The 16,437-nt window shown below is 47.4% G+C and overlaps 1 protein-coding gene across 1 annotated transcript in view; it reads right to left on the reverse strand.

Moving 5' to 3' along the window:
- Positions 1–14,948, reverse strand: part of PIKFYVE (phosphoinositide kinase, FYVE-type zinc finger containing) — a 750,252-nt gene extending 735,304 nt beyond the window's left edge. Inside the window, 2 exon segments of the mRNA XM_030210724.1 lie at positions 5,275–5,456; positions 14,913–14,948. Of these exon segments, the coding sequence (XP_030066584.1) occupies positions 5,275–5,446 (172 nt within the window). The 5' untranslated portion in view covers positions 5,447–5,456; positions 14,913–14,948.
- Between the last annotated feature and the right edge of the window lie 1,489 nt (positions 14,949–16,437).

A 16,437-nucleotide genomic window follows, 5' to 3' on the forward strand; every position in this document is an offset into this window, starting at 1 on the left:
TATATTGATTATGGTATTATTGTATGCATAAATGTTGTGCCAATAAACAGATTTAATACAAAAAAAAAAATGAGATCCATGTTTTTAGGTTGTGGTTGTTATTGTTATATAAGGAAAATTTAAATACAGAGATCTGAACCTGAAAAACTTCTCTTTAAACATGTCTGAATACATACTCCTTCGGTGTAGTCCATGTTCTGGCACAGTGGGAATGATTCATAGGAAAATCTTTAAAATGAGAACTGAAGAGATGAAAAACCCATTCTTTTCTTGTGCGAGTAATCTGCATTCCAAAATTATCCTATGAATCAGGCCCACTAAGCCAAAACAGAGACCAAGTGAGGAAAAATTCTATACATCTTTTTTTAAATTGTATAAATATTTTTTAATGCTCTGCCCTTTCCCTACAGCCTCTCTCCCTCATTCCTCCTTTTTAAAAAATTGAGCGTCTGCTCCTCATCTCAGCTCCTGTCACGGCTGCACCAGTTTACAGGCCCGGCAATCTATTTTCTGACCTGGGCAGTTGTTTCTGCACCACAACCCAGCAGATAATTCTCCACACAGACTGGGTAGCTGCTTCTACACCAAGTTACTAATGCAGCTTACTCCACTTTCCCTAACAGCTGGTATTTTTCTTCCATGCCAGGCAGCGAATGCTGCATCACCTGGTCCCAGTCCTGGGTTCTCAAGCACCATGCATTGTATTTTAGGAAAAGGGGAAAGTGAAATGGGACTTGATATATCGCCTTTCTGTGGTTTTTGCAACTACATTCAAAGCGGTTTACATAGTATATACAGGTACTTATTTGTACCTGGGGCAATGAAGGGTTAAGAGGTCCTTTTACTAAGGTGCACCAAAAAATGGCCTGCGCTGTTGTAGACACGTATATTGGACGAGTGCAGGTCCATTTTTTTAGCACATCTACAAAAAAGACCCCTTTTTTGGCCGAAAATGGACGTGCAGAAAAATAAAAATTGGTGCACGTCCATTTTGGGCCTGAGACCTTACCGCCACCCACTGACTTAGTGGTAAGATCTCTCGCGTTAACCAGACAGTAATCGTCAGCATGCATACACTGCCGATTACCGCCCGGTTAGCACCACATGGTAGAAAATACAAAATATTTTTGAACGCGCATAAAAAGTGGAATTACTGCCCAGGGCTCATAGTAGCCGGGTGGGAGTTCCAAATTGACACATGTTGGACACGCGTAGGCACCTACGCACCTTAGTAAAAGGGCCCCTAGGTGACTTGCCCAATCACAAGGAGCTGCAGTGGGATTCAAACCCAGTTCCCCATGATGAAAGTCCACTGCACTAACCACTAGGCTACTCCTCTACTCCTTTTAGATACCTGGGGTTAACTTGGCACTTGCTTGTTTTTTCAGCCCCACTTTGAAGTATCTGAATGTCTCTATCACATCCCCCCATCTCTCCTCTAGGGTCCTCAAGTCTCATCTAACTTGGTGAAGGTGAAATTCTGTAGTGCTTTGGCAGTCTCTCTGTGCTTCCTTCACCCTTTCTATATCCTTCTAAAAGTACACCTCCAGAATTGGACCGCAAAGGAACCAACTTTTCAAAATGGACGTGCTCAACTCGGCACAAATTACCAAGTCCATATAAAGAAAATTAAAGCATGGTTGGTTGTGAACACAACTGGTCAGGCTGTCTTTAAATGAAGAGTACAGTAGGTGGTGCACACACATGGAGAACTTGTGGGTAAAGATATGCTAGAGTTAGCACTGCAACTCTCACCAGTTTCTCTTCCTCCCCAACTTATCGCCATAGTTTACCATCCTACTCCCAACTCTTATATACCACACTCACGCTATGCCTTCCAGTCCACCCTGGCCTATATACAGTGGGGGAAATAAGTATTTGATCCCTTGCTGATTTTGTAAGTTTGCCCACTGACAAAGACATGAGCAGCCCATAATTGAAGGGTAGGTTATTGGTAACAGTGAGAGATAGCACATCACAAATTAAATCCGGAAAATCACATTGTGGAAAGTATATGAATTTATTTGCATTCTGCAGAGGGAAATAAGTATTTAATCCCTCTGGCAAACAAGACCTAATACTTGGTGGCAAAACCCTTGTTGGCAAGCACAGCGGTCAGACGTCTTCTGTAGTTGATGATGAGGTTTGCACACATGTCAGGAGGAATTTTGGTCCACTCCTCTTTGCAGATCATCTCTAAATCATTAAGAGTTCTGGGCTGTCGCTTGGCAACTCGCAGCTTCAGCTCCCTCCATAAGTTTTCAATGGGATTAAGGTCTGGTGACTGGCTAGGCCACTCCATGACCCTAATGTGCTTCTTCCTGAGCCACTCCTTTGTTGCCTTGGCTGTATGTTTTGGGTCATTGTCGTGCTGGAAGACCCAGCCACGACCCATTTTTAAGGCCCTGGCGGAGGGAAGGAGGTTGTCACTCAGAATTGTACGGTACATGGCCCCATCCATTCTCCCATTGATGCGGTGAAGTAGTCCTGTGCCCTTAGCAGAGAAACACCCCCAAAACATAACATTTCCACCTCCATGCTTGACAGTGGGGACGGTGTTCTTTGGGTCATAGGCAGCATTTCTCTTCCTCCAAACACGGCGAGTTGAGTTCATGCCAAAGAGCTCAATTTTTGTCTCATCTGACCACAGCACCTTCTCCCAATCACTCTCGGCATCATCCAGGTGTTCACTGGCAAACTTCAGACGGGCCGTCACATGTGCCTTCCGGAGCAGGGGGACCTTGCGGGCACTGCAGGATTGCAATCCGTTATGTCGTAATGTGTTACCAATGGTTTTCGTGGTGACAGTGGTCCCAGCTGCCTTGAGATCATTGACAAGTTCCCCCCTTGTAGTTGTAGGCTGATTTCTAACCTTCCTCATGATCAAGGATACCCCACGAGGTGAGATTTTGCGTGGAGCCCCAGATCTTTGTCGATTGACAGTCATTTTGTACTTCTTCCATTTTCTTACTATGGCACCAACAGTTGTCTCCTTCTCGCCCAGCGTCTTACTGATGGTTTTGTAGCCCATTCCAGCCTTGTGCAGGTGTATGATCTTGTCCCTGACATCCTTAGACAGCTCCTTGCTCTTGGCCATTTTGTAGAGGTTAGAGTCTGACTGATTCACTGAGTCTGTGGACAGGTGTCTTTCATACAGGTGACCATTGCCGACAGCTGTCTGTCATGCAGGTAACGAGTTGATTTGGAGCATCTACCTGGTCTGTAGGGGCCAGATCTCTTACTGGTTGGTGGGGGATCAAATACTTATTTCCCTCTGCAGAATGCAAATAAATTCATATACTTTCCACAATGTGATTTTCCGGATTTAATTTGTGATGTGCTATCTCTCACTGTTACCAATAACCTACCCTTCAATTATGGGCTGCTCATGTCTTTGTCAGTGGGCAAACTTACAAAATCAGCAAGGGATCAAATACTTATTTCCCCCACTGTACAACCTATATTCTCCCCCTCTCAGCCAGTCCTCAATAGTCCCTTCTCATTACCTAACCTGTCCACACCATACACTTGTTCTCTCAAACTATCCCCACTTCTTTCTCAGTCCCTCCCCACCTTAATTGTCTACTTCTTCCTCTCATTCTGTTTTTCCCTCATTTTTTTTCCCAATGCAGTTTTACTTTTATTTTGAAATTGGATGCTTATCCCCCCTCCCCCTGTAACTACACCACTCCCCCATTCTATATTTCTCTGTTCTCTACTTCTGAGCTGACCTGCCTTGCTCCCTACTAATTCCTCCCCCAATTTTGCTGACTACAGGGCTGGAGGAGAAGGGCAAAAATAGCTATTGCCTACTCTTGATCTAGCCCAGCTGAATCAGAAATCTTTACTAAAAACTTGAGAGTTTCTCAACCTTTGTGTCTGTGTTTCTCTCTGACCTTATGTTCCTTCTTTTATCAAGTCTTCCTCCCATGTCATCATTTTTCTTTCCTCCATGTATATTTGTCTCTCTGTGGTTTTCTCTACGGCTTCTCTCATCTCACTTTCTTCTAATCTTATTCCTTCCTCGTCTATTCACTCTTTTCTCACCTTCATGTCTCTTCTCTCCACCATGACCCTCCCTTTCCCTCACTCTTTTTTCCCAGTCCCACTCTCCATCTCTTTCAGCTCCTCTTCCTTCTACAGCTTGTGTCCCCTCTGCCTGCTCTTCTTCCTCTCTCCCAGATGATGTAGTCTCCTTTCAGCAACCTCCCCACACACACACAGCTCAGGCTCCCTGCGAGTTCCTCTGACCCTCATAGCCTGCGTCTACTCCTGACCCATAGGTCCACAATAATTCCCTGCCCCATCACCCAGACTCTCTTCCCTTTACAGCTTCTTTCTGCCTCTTCCAGCATTTCAGAGCAGCATTGTCTCTGTTAACCAGTAACCCCTTTGCTTTCCCTTCACCCCTTCCTTGCCCCCTTTATTCCTCTCCCAGTACTTCTCTGTCTTTTTCATCTTAACTGTTATACGTACTACTTTGGCAACATAGGTAAAATTGTCATGTCAATAAAGTTACTAAATCTATCTATTCCTTTTGTCGATGTGTCTACCTGCTGCACTTGCCTTCCCCACTGGCAGCAGCTAGGCTACAGTAAGTTGCAACTCCCTTCTCTCCTGCAGTCTGTTGGAAAGACACCTCCAGCCAAGTCTGCAGAGGGGAGAGAGAATACCGAAGCACTTCCTTCCCATCTTTTCCTGTAGCTCTGCAGTATAGAACTTGCTGCCCCAGATCTACAGACTTACAAGGAAAAAATATTAGGGGTGCTCAGGAACCCACAGAGCTGGCGTCTATGCTGGACACAGTATTCCAGCTGAGGTGTCACCAATGGCGTGTATTAGAGCATTATCGCCTTTTTCCAAACTGTTATACTTCTCCCTATATACACTCTTTCACGCTGTTCTGTAACCTCGAGATCATCAGAGATCAGCATCTCAAGATCTGCTGCACATCACACAGAACAGGTCAGGTCTACAGAAAAAAAATTTGAAACTTAGGACATGAATCCATGCTCTTAACAAGCAGTTTGTGTGATCCTGGACAAGTCAGTCATTCTCCATGCCTTGGCATAAACAACCTGAAAGGGACAGAATTAAAAGTTCTGCCTCTCCTGATTTGAAGCTTTAGTACATTTCTAGAGCCAGAAACTGGAGTCATTTAGTTTTTTGTGCCCAAGACACCATAGCACAGATACTTTCAAAATGCTACAGTTAGAGCATACACTGAGAACCTGCTAGGTTGATCAGCATGATATAAATGTAACATTCTTTTACCTTTGTTGAAACGAAAGAGGCTCACAAAGGAACTGTAGACAGATTTGAAGGGTGGTTCCTCCTGATCTGGGGTGAGTGGTTTGAAGTGAGTGAGGTGGGAAAGACTGCTCGGGGAATCTGTCAAGTCACTGGTACAGTCCGGTGTTGGTGATGACTTGTCATCTGTGGCCATTTCATGGGTCCTGGGAAAAAAAATGCCAGCAAGTGATAATCTGCTCACTTGAGAAACAGAGAAAGTCAAGCCCAATTCCATCAGCTGTATCAATACATTAAGATTACACTTAGTGTATATATTGGAAGGCTGCAGTCAATGAATCACTGAACCTTCTTCAATCCAACCAGTTACATACGTTATATGAGATAGGGGAACGAGATCACAAAATAATCTGAGACCAACAGAGCTTGCAATACTTTATAACCTTCCTGGGTGGATTCTACTAAGCCTGAATAAGCCTGATTGTGCCTGAACCTTAATCGACCACAACATCACCATGTATTTGTTTCTCTACCGGACTTGGTGAACGCCTTTATGGTACTACGTCAGCCACATTGAACCTGCAACTAGGTGGGAAAATGTGGGATACAAATATAACAAATAAATAAATAAAAATAAAATATACGAGACAGCAGGAAAAAAGGGGGAGGAGATCACAAAATAATCAGAAACCAACAGAGCTTGCAATACTTTATAACCTTCCTGGGTAGATTCTTATAAGCTAGATACGAGACAGCAGAAAAAGAGTAAATATGTGGCAGCTCTACCACATATCAATGTATTCATTTTTTATAAATTTACAGTATATTTGACTGCTTTTGTTGTACAACACTAACAATTTAAAATAGGGGAAACTGGATGTTGCAGGAATTGATCCAGTGATTTTGTTTTGAATGCCTTGGAAAGATAAAAGTTGTGAACCACCAGGGCTAAAGAGGGGGGGGGGGGGGAATAAGATCACCTAAGCATCTAAAATTTGGTGCCTGACATAGGACAGCGCAGCTGTAGCTGGAAAGATGAGTAGTGCATGTCAAGCTGAAGAAGAAAAAAAAGGTGGTGGGAGGAGGAAAAACTCAGCTCCAAAATCTGTATATCTCAGGGTCTTCTCCTAGATTTATTCCAGTTTATTTAATTCAGCACATAGCCTAAAGGTTTATTACACCATCAGAACAACGAGAATGAGGCCATTAAAGGAATAAGAAATTAAATTTCCAACACCACATCTTCCTCCTTTAAAATACAAACCAAGTTAGGAGGACAGTGTAAACGCCAACTAACAAACTAATAAGAAAAATATATATAAAAACGATGTCAAAAGTCAAAAAGAAAACCTACTACATTAGCAGAACAGTCAGTTTTGTTTTTATACTACTAATCATCATTTCTATAGCGCTACTAGATGTTCGCAGCGCTGTACACTTGAACATGAAGAGACAGTCCCTGCTCGACAGAGCTTACAATCTAATTAGGAAAGACAAACAGGACAAACAAGAGATAAGGGAATATTAAAGTGAGGGTGATAAAATAAGGGTTCTGAACAAGTGAACAAGAGTTAGGCGTTAAAAGCAGCATCAAAAAGGTGGGCTTTTAGCTTAGATTTGAAGACGGCCAGAGATGGAGCTTGACGTACCGACTCAGGAAGTCTATTCCAGGCACAAGGTGCAGCAACATAAAAGGAACGGAGTCTGGAGTTAGCAGTGGAGGAGAACGGTGCAGATAAGAGAGATTTACCCAGTGAACTGAGTTCCCGGGGAGGAATGTAGGGAGAGATGAGAGGTACTGAGGAGCTGCAGAGTAAATGTACTTATAGGTCAATAAGAGGAGTTTGAACTGTATGCGGAAATGGATAGGAAACCAGTGAAGTGAGGAGAGGGCTAATATGAGCATAACGACACTGGCGGAATATTAGTCGTGCAGCAGAATTTTGAACAGATTGAAGAGAAGAGAGATGGCTAAGTGGGAGACCTGTGAGAAGCAAGTTGCAATAGTCTAAGTGAGAGGTGATGAGAGTGTGGATGAGGGTTCTGGTAGTGTGCTCAGAAAGGAAAGGGCAAATTTTGCTGATATTATAGAGAAAGAAACGACAGGTTTTAGCAGTCTGTTGAATATGTGCAGAGAAGGAGAGGGAGGAGTTGAAGATGACCCCAAGGTTACGAGCTGATGAGACAGGAAGGGTGGGAGTGTTATCCACAGAAAGAGAGAATGGGGGAGGAGGACAGGTTGGTTTAGGGGGAAAGATAAGTTATTAGAAATACTTGCTCCACTGTGCTTCTCACAGTAAGTCTTAACTACTACTCAACCACACTAACTGTATAAAATACAAAAGTTGTCTTTAAAAGTCTGACAAAAGGTGCAAAGTGTATGGTACTCTGGCCTACCAAGCACCCTTCCCCACACTCATGTCTTTTCTAGAGGAAATATATACATTAAATGTAATCTGTCATGCATATTCATTGTAAGTATCCTGAAAACCTAATCGGCTGGGCATGTCCTGAAAACTGGGTTGGGAATCCCTTCTTTAGAGTGAAACTAGCAAACAAAATAAAAGCACTGTTTTGCTGGGTGGGGGGGCCAGGCTGGTGTCAAGTTAAGTACCCTAGGGAAGCCTTTCACCTTGTGTGCATCCCTTCCATTTACTTTCAGACTCCATGTCCCTTTGCCTTGAGATAAAAAACATAAAAAATCACTATATCACCCATCCCAGAATAATCCTGTAAAACACAAATAAACACCATGTTATCATCATGAGGGCAATTTTCAAGTACTATTTGAATAAACAGCTTTTGAACATTTTTTACTGCTCCCCTTAAGGTGCAATACACAGTGATGGCTCACCAAGTGGGTGGCTTTCAGACTTCTTTTCCTTTGAGTGCAGCTATTCTGTACTACCCACTGAAAAGCTTCCACTTTAGATAAAAGGGAAGTGGCCACTGCAGACTCAACACTAACAGAACCAACCAGAATGTTCATTGAAAAATGTTTCCAAATCTTTACATATATATTTTCTGCGCTGTACTAGTTTTCCGGACTGAATGACCACATTGTATGATCCATTTGTACATCTTGAACATCCCAGTCTCAATTTGGCACCAATAGCCACTTTGAGCCTGCAAATAGGTGGGAAAATGTGGGATACAAATGCAATAAATAAATAGCCTCATCAATGACTATGACAGTATAAAACGGCCACATACTGTGGGCTGCCTGCCACCCCCCCCCCCCCCCAAACATATCTAACTTGCAAAACAGAAGGTAAAATTATGTATCATACCTGATAATTTTCTTTCCATTAATCATAGCTGATCAATCCATAGACTGGTGGGTTGTGTCCATCTACCAGCAGGTGGAGATAGAGAGCAATCCTTTTGCCTCCCTATATGTGGTCATGTGCTGCCGGAAACTCCTCAGTATGTCGATATCCAAGCTCCATCCGCAGGACTCAGCACAGAGAATTACACCCACAAAGGGACACTCTGCCCAGCTCACCACCGCCGAAACGGGGGAGGGGAATTAACCCAGCTCATCCCCACACAAGTGGGGGAGGGGAATCCGTCCAGCTCATCCCCGTGGAACGGGGGAGGGACACCACACCCGCCGATGCGGGGGGATCTGGCTTATCCTGCAACCGCAACCGCGGGAGGAGCTGACTGACCCTAACACCGCCGAAGCGGGAGGGGTACAAAGCTGCCCTACTGCCGCACGAAGCGGGAGGGAGCGCCGGCAGAATTTAAGTCTCAATACAGCCCCGTAAAACGGAGGGGAGAGGAATGCAGCAGCTCACTGTAACACAAATTCGTCTCAACTCTTGAAGAATCCATTGAAAAAACTTGAACACGAAGTCCTCCTGAACAGGAACTGAAGACTAAACTTGAACCTGAAATGCAACCAGAATATAAACAATACAGATATCTGGGAGGGGCTATGGATTGATCAGCTATGATTAATGGAAAGAAAATTATCAGGTATGATACATAATTTTACCTTCCATATCATCATGCTGATCAATCCATAGACTGGTGGGATGTACCGAAGCAGTACTCACCCAGGGCGGGACATTGAAATCCCTGACCGCAACACTGAAGCTCCAAACCGGGCCTCCGACCGAGCAGCCACAGTCAAGCGGTAATGCCTGGAGAAGGTATGGGCCGATGCCCAAGTTTACACCTTGCAAATCTCTTCCAAGGAGACGGACCCGGCCTCTGCCATCGAGGCCGCCTGAGCTCTAGTGGAGTGAGCCTTCAGCTGGATAGGCGGCACCTTCCCCGCGGCCACATAAGCCGCTGCAATGGCTTCCTTGACCCATCTTGCCACTGTAGGCTTAGCAGCCTGCAGACCCTTACGAGGACCTGCAAACAGGACAAACAGATGATCCGACTTCCGGAAATCATTGGTCACTTCCAAGTATCTGATGATGACTCGTCTCACATCCAGATATTTGAGAGCAGAGTATTCCTCTGGGTAGTCCTCCCTACGAAAGGAAGGGAGACAGAGCTGCTGATTCACATGGAAGCGAGAAACAACCTTGGGCAGGAAGGAAGGCACTGTGCGAATAGACACTCCTGCCTCAGTGAACTGCAGAAAGGGCTCTCGACATGAGAGTGCCTGGAGCTCGGAAACTCTTCTGGCTGAAGTGATAGCCACCAAAAAGACTGCTTTCAACGTCAGGTCTTTCAGAGATGCCCTTGACAAGGGTTCAAAAGGCGGCTTCTGCAAGGCTCTTAGCACCAGGTTGAGATTCCACGCAGGCACCACTGAGTGCAGAGGAGGGCGCAGGTGATTAACTCCCTTGAGAAAGCGCACCACATCTGGCTGCGAAGCCAGGGAAGCACCCTTTAGGCGGCCCCTGAAGCAAGCCAGAGCCGCTACCTGGACTTTAAGGGAACTGAGCGACAGGCCTTTCTCCACACCTTCTTGCAGGAACGCCAACACTGAAGAAATTGGAGCAGTGAAGGGAGAAAGTGAGCCTGCTTCACACCATGCTGCAAAGGTACGCCAAACCCTAGCGTAAGCAGTAGAAGTAGAGCGCTTCCTTGCTCTTAGCATAGTGGCGATGACCTTGTCTGAGAAGCCCTTCTTTCTCAGATGCTGCCGCTCAATAGCCAGGCCGTAAGACCAAAGGGGGAGGGATCCTCCATCACCACGGGACCCTGATGCAACAGGCCCTGCTCCACTGGCAGCCGCAGAGGATCGTCCACTGAGAGCCTGATCAAGTCTGCATACCAGGGACGTCTGGGCCAGTCCGGACCCACCAGGATTATCCGGCCCGGATGCTTTGCCACCCGGTCTAGCACCCTGCCCAACATGGGCCAGGGCGGGAACACATAGAGAAGCTCCTGTGTCGGCCACTGTTGGAGAAGAGCATCTACCCCCAGGGATCGAGGGTCCCGTCCTCTGCTGAAAAAGCGCGGCACTTGGCAATTGGCCGATGACGCCATCAGATCTAGGCTCAGCTGGCCCCAGCGCTTCGTGATGCCCAAGAACGCCTGAGCAGATAGCTGCCACTCTCCGGGATCCAAGGTATGGCGACTGAGAAAGTCCGCCTTGACATTCATGACTCCGGCAATGTGGGCCGCTGACAGCTGTTCCAGGTTCGCTTCCGCCCACTGGCATAGATTCATGGCCTCCTTGGCTAGAGGGGCGCTCTTGGTACCTCCCTGGCGGTTGACATAGGCCACAGCCGTGGCATTGTCCGACAGGACCCGTACTGGCTTCAACGCCAGTACCGGGAGGAACTCCAAAAGCGCCAACCGAATGGCTCTGAGTTCCAGGAGGTTGATAGACCACTTTGCCTCTGCAGGAGACCAGAGCCCCTGCGCTGTCCTTCCCAAGCAGTGGGCTCCCCAGCCCGTCAAAGAGGCGTCCGTCGTGATGACAATCCACTCCGGGGTCACAAGAGGCATCCCTGCAGACAACTTGTCTGTCTGCAGCCACCAGCTCAGCGCCTTGCGCACTGCTGGGTCCAAGGGAAGGCGCACAGCATAATCCTCCGACACCGGAGTCCAGCGCTGCAGCAGAGAGTGTTGTAGTGGTCTCATATGAGCCCTGGCCCAGGGCACTACTTCCATCGTGGCCGTCATAGAGCCCAACAGCTGCACATTGTCCCAAGCCCGGAGCGGAGAGGCTACTAGGAGCTGGTCCACCTGAGCCTGAAGTTTGACAATCCGATTGTCCGGCAGGAACATTCTGCCTACTTGGGTGTCGAATCGAACTCCCAGATACTCCAGGGACTGAGTCGGGCGCAGCTGGCTTTTCTCCCAGTTGATGATCCACCCCAGGGAGCTCAAAAGAGCAATCACCCGGTCCACAGCTTTGCCGCACTCTGCATAAGAGGGGGCTCGGATCAACCAGTCGTCCAGATAAGGATGGACTTGTACTCCTTCCTTTCTCAGGAAGGCCGCGATGACCACCATTACTTTGGAGAAGGTCCACAGAGCAGTAGCCAACCCGAACGGGAGGGCTCTGAACTGGAAGTGTCGGCCCAGGACTGCAAAACGCAGAAAGCGTTGATGAGGAGGCCAGATGGGAATATGCAAGTACGCTTCCTTGATGTCCAAGGATGCCAGGAACTCCCCTGCCTTCACTGCCACTATAACAGAGCGGAGAGTCTCCATGCGAAAGTGCCGAACTTTCAAGGCCCGATTGACCCCTTTCAGGTCGAGGATAGGCCGTACAGAACCTCCTTTCTTTGGTACCACAAAGTAAATGGAGTAACGTCCCTTGCCAAGCTGATTTTCTGGCACCGGAACGACCGCACCCAGGCGGATCAGATTGTCCAAGGTCTGCTGCACTGCCACAGCTTTGACCGGAGACTTGCAGGGAGAGAGTACAAACCCGTCTCTTAAGGGTCGGCAGAACTCTAGCTTGTAGCCGTCTCTGATGACTTCCAGCACCCAAGCGTCTGAAGTTACCATGGTCCACTCGCCCAGAAACGAGGACAGGCGTCCTCCAATTTGCACTGGGCCATGGACCAGGACCCCGTCATTGGGTACGAGACCCTGGGGGAGGACCGGAGGGCGCACCTCCGGGACGGCGGTCTTTGTGAAAGGAATGCTGCTTGGGGGAGAAGTTCCTCTTGAAGGAAGAGGGGGCAGAGGAGCCCGACTTGCCTGGGCGGTACCGATGGGCTTCCTGAAACCGTCCTCTGGAGATACCGGGGCGAGCACTGGCCCGAGCCCTGACCTCTGGTAACCTCTTGCCCTTAGACGTGCCGAGATCGGTCACAATTTTGTCCAGCTCGACCCCAAAGAGCAGCTTGCCTTTAAAAGGCAACTTAGCCAGGCGGGACTTAGAGGCGTGGTCCGCAGACCAATGTTTCAGCCAAAGCCACCGCCGCGCAGAGACTGTCTGAGCCATACCTTTAGCCGAGGCTCTCAAGACATCATACAGTAAGTCTGCCAAATAAGCCAAGCCCGATTCCAGGGCCGGCCAATCAGCCCTCAAGGAAGGATCCGAGGGGGAAGCCCGCTGCACAATCGTCAGGCACGCCCTGGCCACGTAGGAGCCACAAACTGAGGCCTACAAACTTAAGGCAGCCGCCTCGAAGGACGACCTTAAGGCCGCTTCCAATCTTCTGTCTTGGGCGTCCTTTAGGGCCGTGCCACCTTCCACCGGCAACGCCGTTTTCTTAGTCACCGCAGTGATTAAAGAATCCACGGTATGGCCAAAGAAAGGCCTCCCGTTCACTTTCAGGCAAAGGATAGAGGACATAGCCCTAGCCACTTTGAGGCTCGCTTCCGGGACATCCCATTGAGCCGAAATTAAGGTGTGCATGGCATTATGCACGTGGAAGGTTCTAGGCGGGCGCTTCGTCCCCAGCATAATGGCGGAGCCAACAGGGGCTGAGGGAGAGACGTCCTCCGGAGAGGAAATCTTCAAAATGCTCATGGCCTGCACTAACAGGTTGGGCAAATCCTCTGAGCGAAAGATCCGCGCTGCAGAGGGGTCATCCGCTCCATCCGAGCGGGAATCCGTCTCCTCCAAGGAATCCCCAAAGGACCGTTGGGAGAACTCAGATACGCTGCCCTCATCTACATCAGAGGAAACAGAGTCCTCTAAGGCCTGGGAATCTACCCGAGGGCGTTTACGTCCGGGGGCCTCAACCCCTTTATCGGACAAGGGAGAAGGGGCAGCGTTTTGCATAATGAAGGCCTGATGCAGCAGCAAAATAAACTCGGGGGAGAAACCCCCCAGACTGTGCACTTCAGCAGCCTGGGCCACAGCCCTAGACGCACCCTCAACCGACGCTCGCAAGAGCGGGGGAGAAACATGCTGCGCATCCAAGATGGCGTCTGGCGCGACACTCCGCAAAGGAGCCGCGCGGGAAGAACGGCGCTTAACTTTAGCCGCTTTTTTGTCGTCGCCCAAATCAAGGGCGGCCATGGCATGAACGTCTCCCAGCTCAAGGGCGGCCCAAGAAGAAGCCGTCCGAGCAGAGTGGCCGGGCAAGATGGCGGAGGCGAGCAGCGGGAGATGGGCGTTTATGGCGGGAAAAACCGCCGCACCGGAGGAAGACCCGGGACACTGACCGGCCTCCGAACTGACACCCAACAAGGGCGAATCAGACTTTAATACCCCCACATCCCCGCTAGGAACGCACACGCGGTCCAGGGAGCGATTCTTCGCGCCCTCGCCCTCCGACGCCATAGGCCACGTGGAGATCAATCAGGGAACCCCCTGCCCGCTATAAAAAAGGTAAAAATTACCTGCTTCTCGCTCCGAGCTGTAACGACCTGGTGTCCCAGTGAGTAGCTGCAATAAACGTTTAAATAAACGTCGAAATAAACGCCTTTAAGGGCGTCCAAAATTTTTTTTTTTTTTTTTAACGGAGCCAGCGGGAGGGGGGAGAAAAGGAGGGACCTGGCGCCACCAGGTTTGCACTTGCTCAAGAAGAGCCCTCAACCCCAGGCACTCAACAAAACCTAAAAATTAGGCTTGGAGACCTAGCCAGAGCTGCTGCTGTGTGTGACCACCACCTGCTGAGATAGAGAACATACTGAGGAGTTTCCGGCAGCACATGACCACATATAGGGAGGCAAAAGGATTGCTCTCTATCTCCACCTGCTGGTAGATGGACACAACCCACCAGTCTATGGATTGATCAGCATGATGATATGGAATACACAATTTAGTAATTTAAATGCCCAGAGTAACACTGATCTCCTCAGCAGTTAACTACTGAATAATTGATAAGATCCCACCTATCTTACCAAGCCCATCATGGTCAAGTTATCTTAATGAATTAACTATGCTATTTTTTCTAGCAATTGTATTTTATCCCATTTCCTATGTAACCTGTCCTTGAGCTCACTAATCCTAGATTAGATTACATTATATCAGTACAGTAGACTACGATATTACGTTATAAAGTACAACCTTACTCTGTAAAACCCTTCCATTTCAAATAGTATTCAACTTTTCCATTCACAACACGTCTATCTAGGACTTTCTCCACAACAAATTCTTCTGGTTCGGCCTCTTCCACCTTTTTACCCGCTTTATACATCCTTTACCTTTTGCCCCAAAGTTAATACAGAGATAACTTCTTACAGGCGGTTCTAAGGGTGGTCACCCACTAAGTATCTCAGCAAAATCATGGTAAACATTGTAAAACACAGCAAATGACGGCAAAAAAAGACCAACTTACCTAGTTAAGTGGTACCTTGCTACTGTCCCACACACATTATAAGCAGTGCTTCAAGTGGACTCCAGAACCAGTTAGCATAACATAAAAAATGCCAGGGAGAGGAGCCAACATCCAAGCCACCCTCCTGCTTCGACCACTACGCCAAACCAATATTTTTCCGTCTTTCTGTAACTACCAAGCTTTCAACCTGAATGGAAACAGCTCATTTCCATTTTATCTTAATTATATCATCGCCTCTATTAGCCGCGGGAGACAACTTTAAAAATCCAAACTAAACACCTTGTACTAATAACAAATTCATTAACAAACCTAACTATATCCTGGATGATTAACCAGTATGCGCGCGCAAAAACGTATAAAATCGGTGTGAAATTACCTGAGCGCAGTGGCTCAAAGCTGCAGGACTTCCGGGGTGAACCATAGAGAACAAACAGCCAGAATCAGTCTGGCAGATCATAGAGAGGAAAAAGTCTGCAATACGACTGGGCACAGGAGGAACTGCCTAACCAATAAGCTTGCTACTTGTTCTTCACTGTTTGTGCTTGGACCAAGGAGGTTGGAGAAATGCAGGATCGGCATGACGTCACAAAGATTAAGCTGGTTTCTCCAGCAGCCGCCATATTACTACACACGAAACAAAATAGGGAGGCTATGAACAGCTGTATCCACGTTGTCGTTCATTGTTATTTTACCTTAGTTATATTTAGAAACATGCCGGCTTGTGCAACCTACTGGTGTTCACAGAAGAGCTATCACAACGGAATAACCTTTCATCTGTTAAGAGTGGTAATTTGTTCTAAATCGTAATCATTGTGCAATTTTGGGGGGCTGGTTATGGACACCCTAGCAGCCGTTTTATTGGTTCTGAGATTTTTTTCATCTAGTAAGGCCACTAAAACAGACATCATGTATGTTAATGGTTCTCTCCCTTATTTCTGTTCTGACACACCTGACAGAGTAGACAGTGTTCATGTATGTGACACACAGGGCTTTTTTTGAGGGGGTGCTGAGTACCGGCACCTTTTCCATTGTGTGCTGAAATTGGCCCAAGTTTTAATGAAAGAGCTCAGGTTCTACACACCAATTCTGCCTTGTCATAGATTCTGTGACTGGTTGCAGGGGTCCTGGCTATTGTGGGGTGAGCCCCTTAGTGATCACCTCATCCCTGAAGGGTGGCCTGACATTTGAGTACCGGCACCTTTTTTTGCTAGAAGAACACACTGGTGATACACCAAATACAAAAGTGAAAGCACAAGAACATAAGTGTTGCCATACTGAGACTGAAGGTCCATCAAGCCCAGCATCCTGTTTCAACAGTGGCCAATCCAGGTTACAAGAACATGGCAAAATCCCAAAAGAGTACAATCCATTTTATGCAGTTTATTCTAGAAATAAGCAATGGATTTTCCCCAAGTCCATCTTAATGATGGCTTATGGACTTTTCTTTTAGGAAGGTAGCCAAACCTTTTTTTAAACCCTGCTAATCTAACTGCTCTTACTATGTTCTCTGGTAAATAATTCCAGA

This window comes from Microcaecilia unicolor, chromosome 7, assembly GCF_901765095.1.
Source record: "Microcaecilia unicolor chromosome 7, aMicUni1.1, whole genome shotgun sequence".
Lineage (NCBI taxonomy): Eukaryota > Metazoa > Chordata > Amphibia > Gymnophiona > Siphonopidae > Microcaecilia > Microcaecilia unicolor.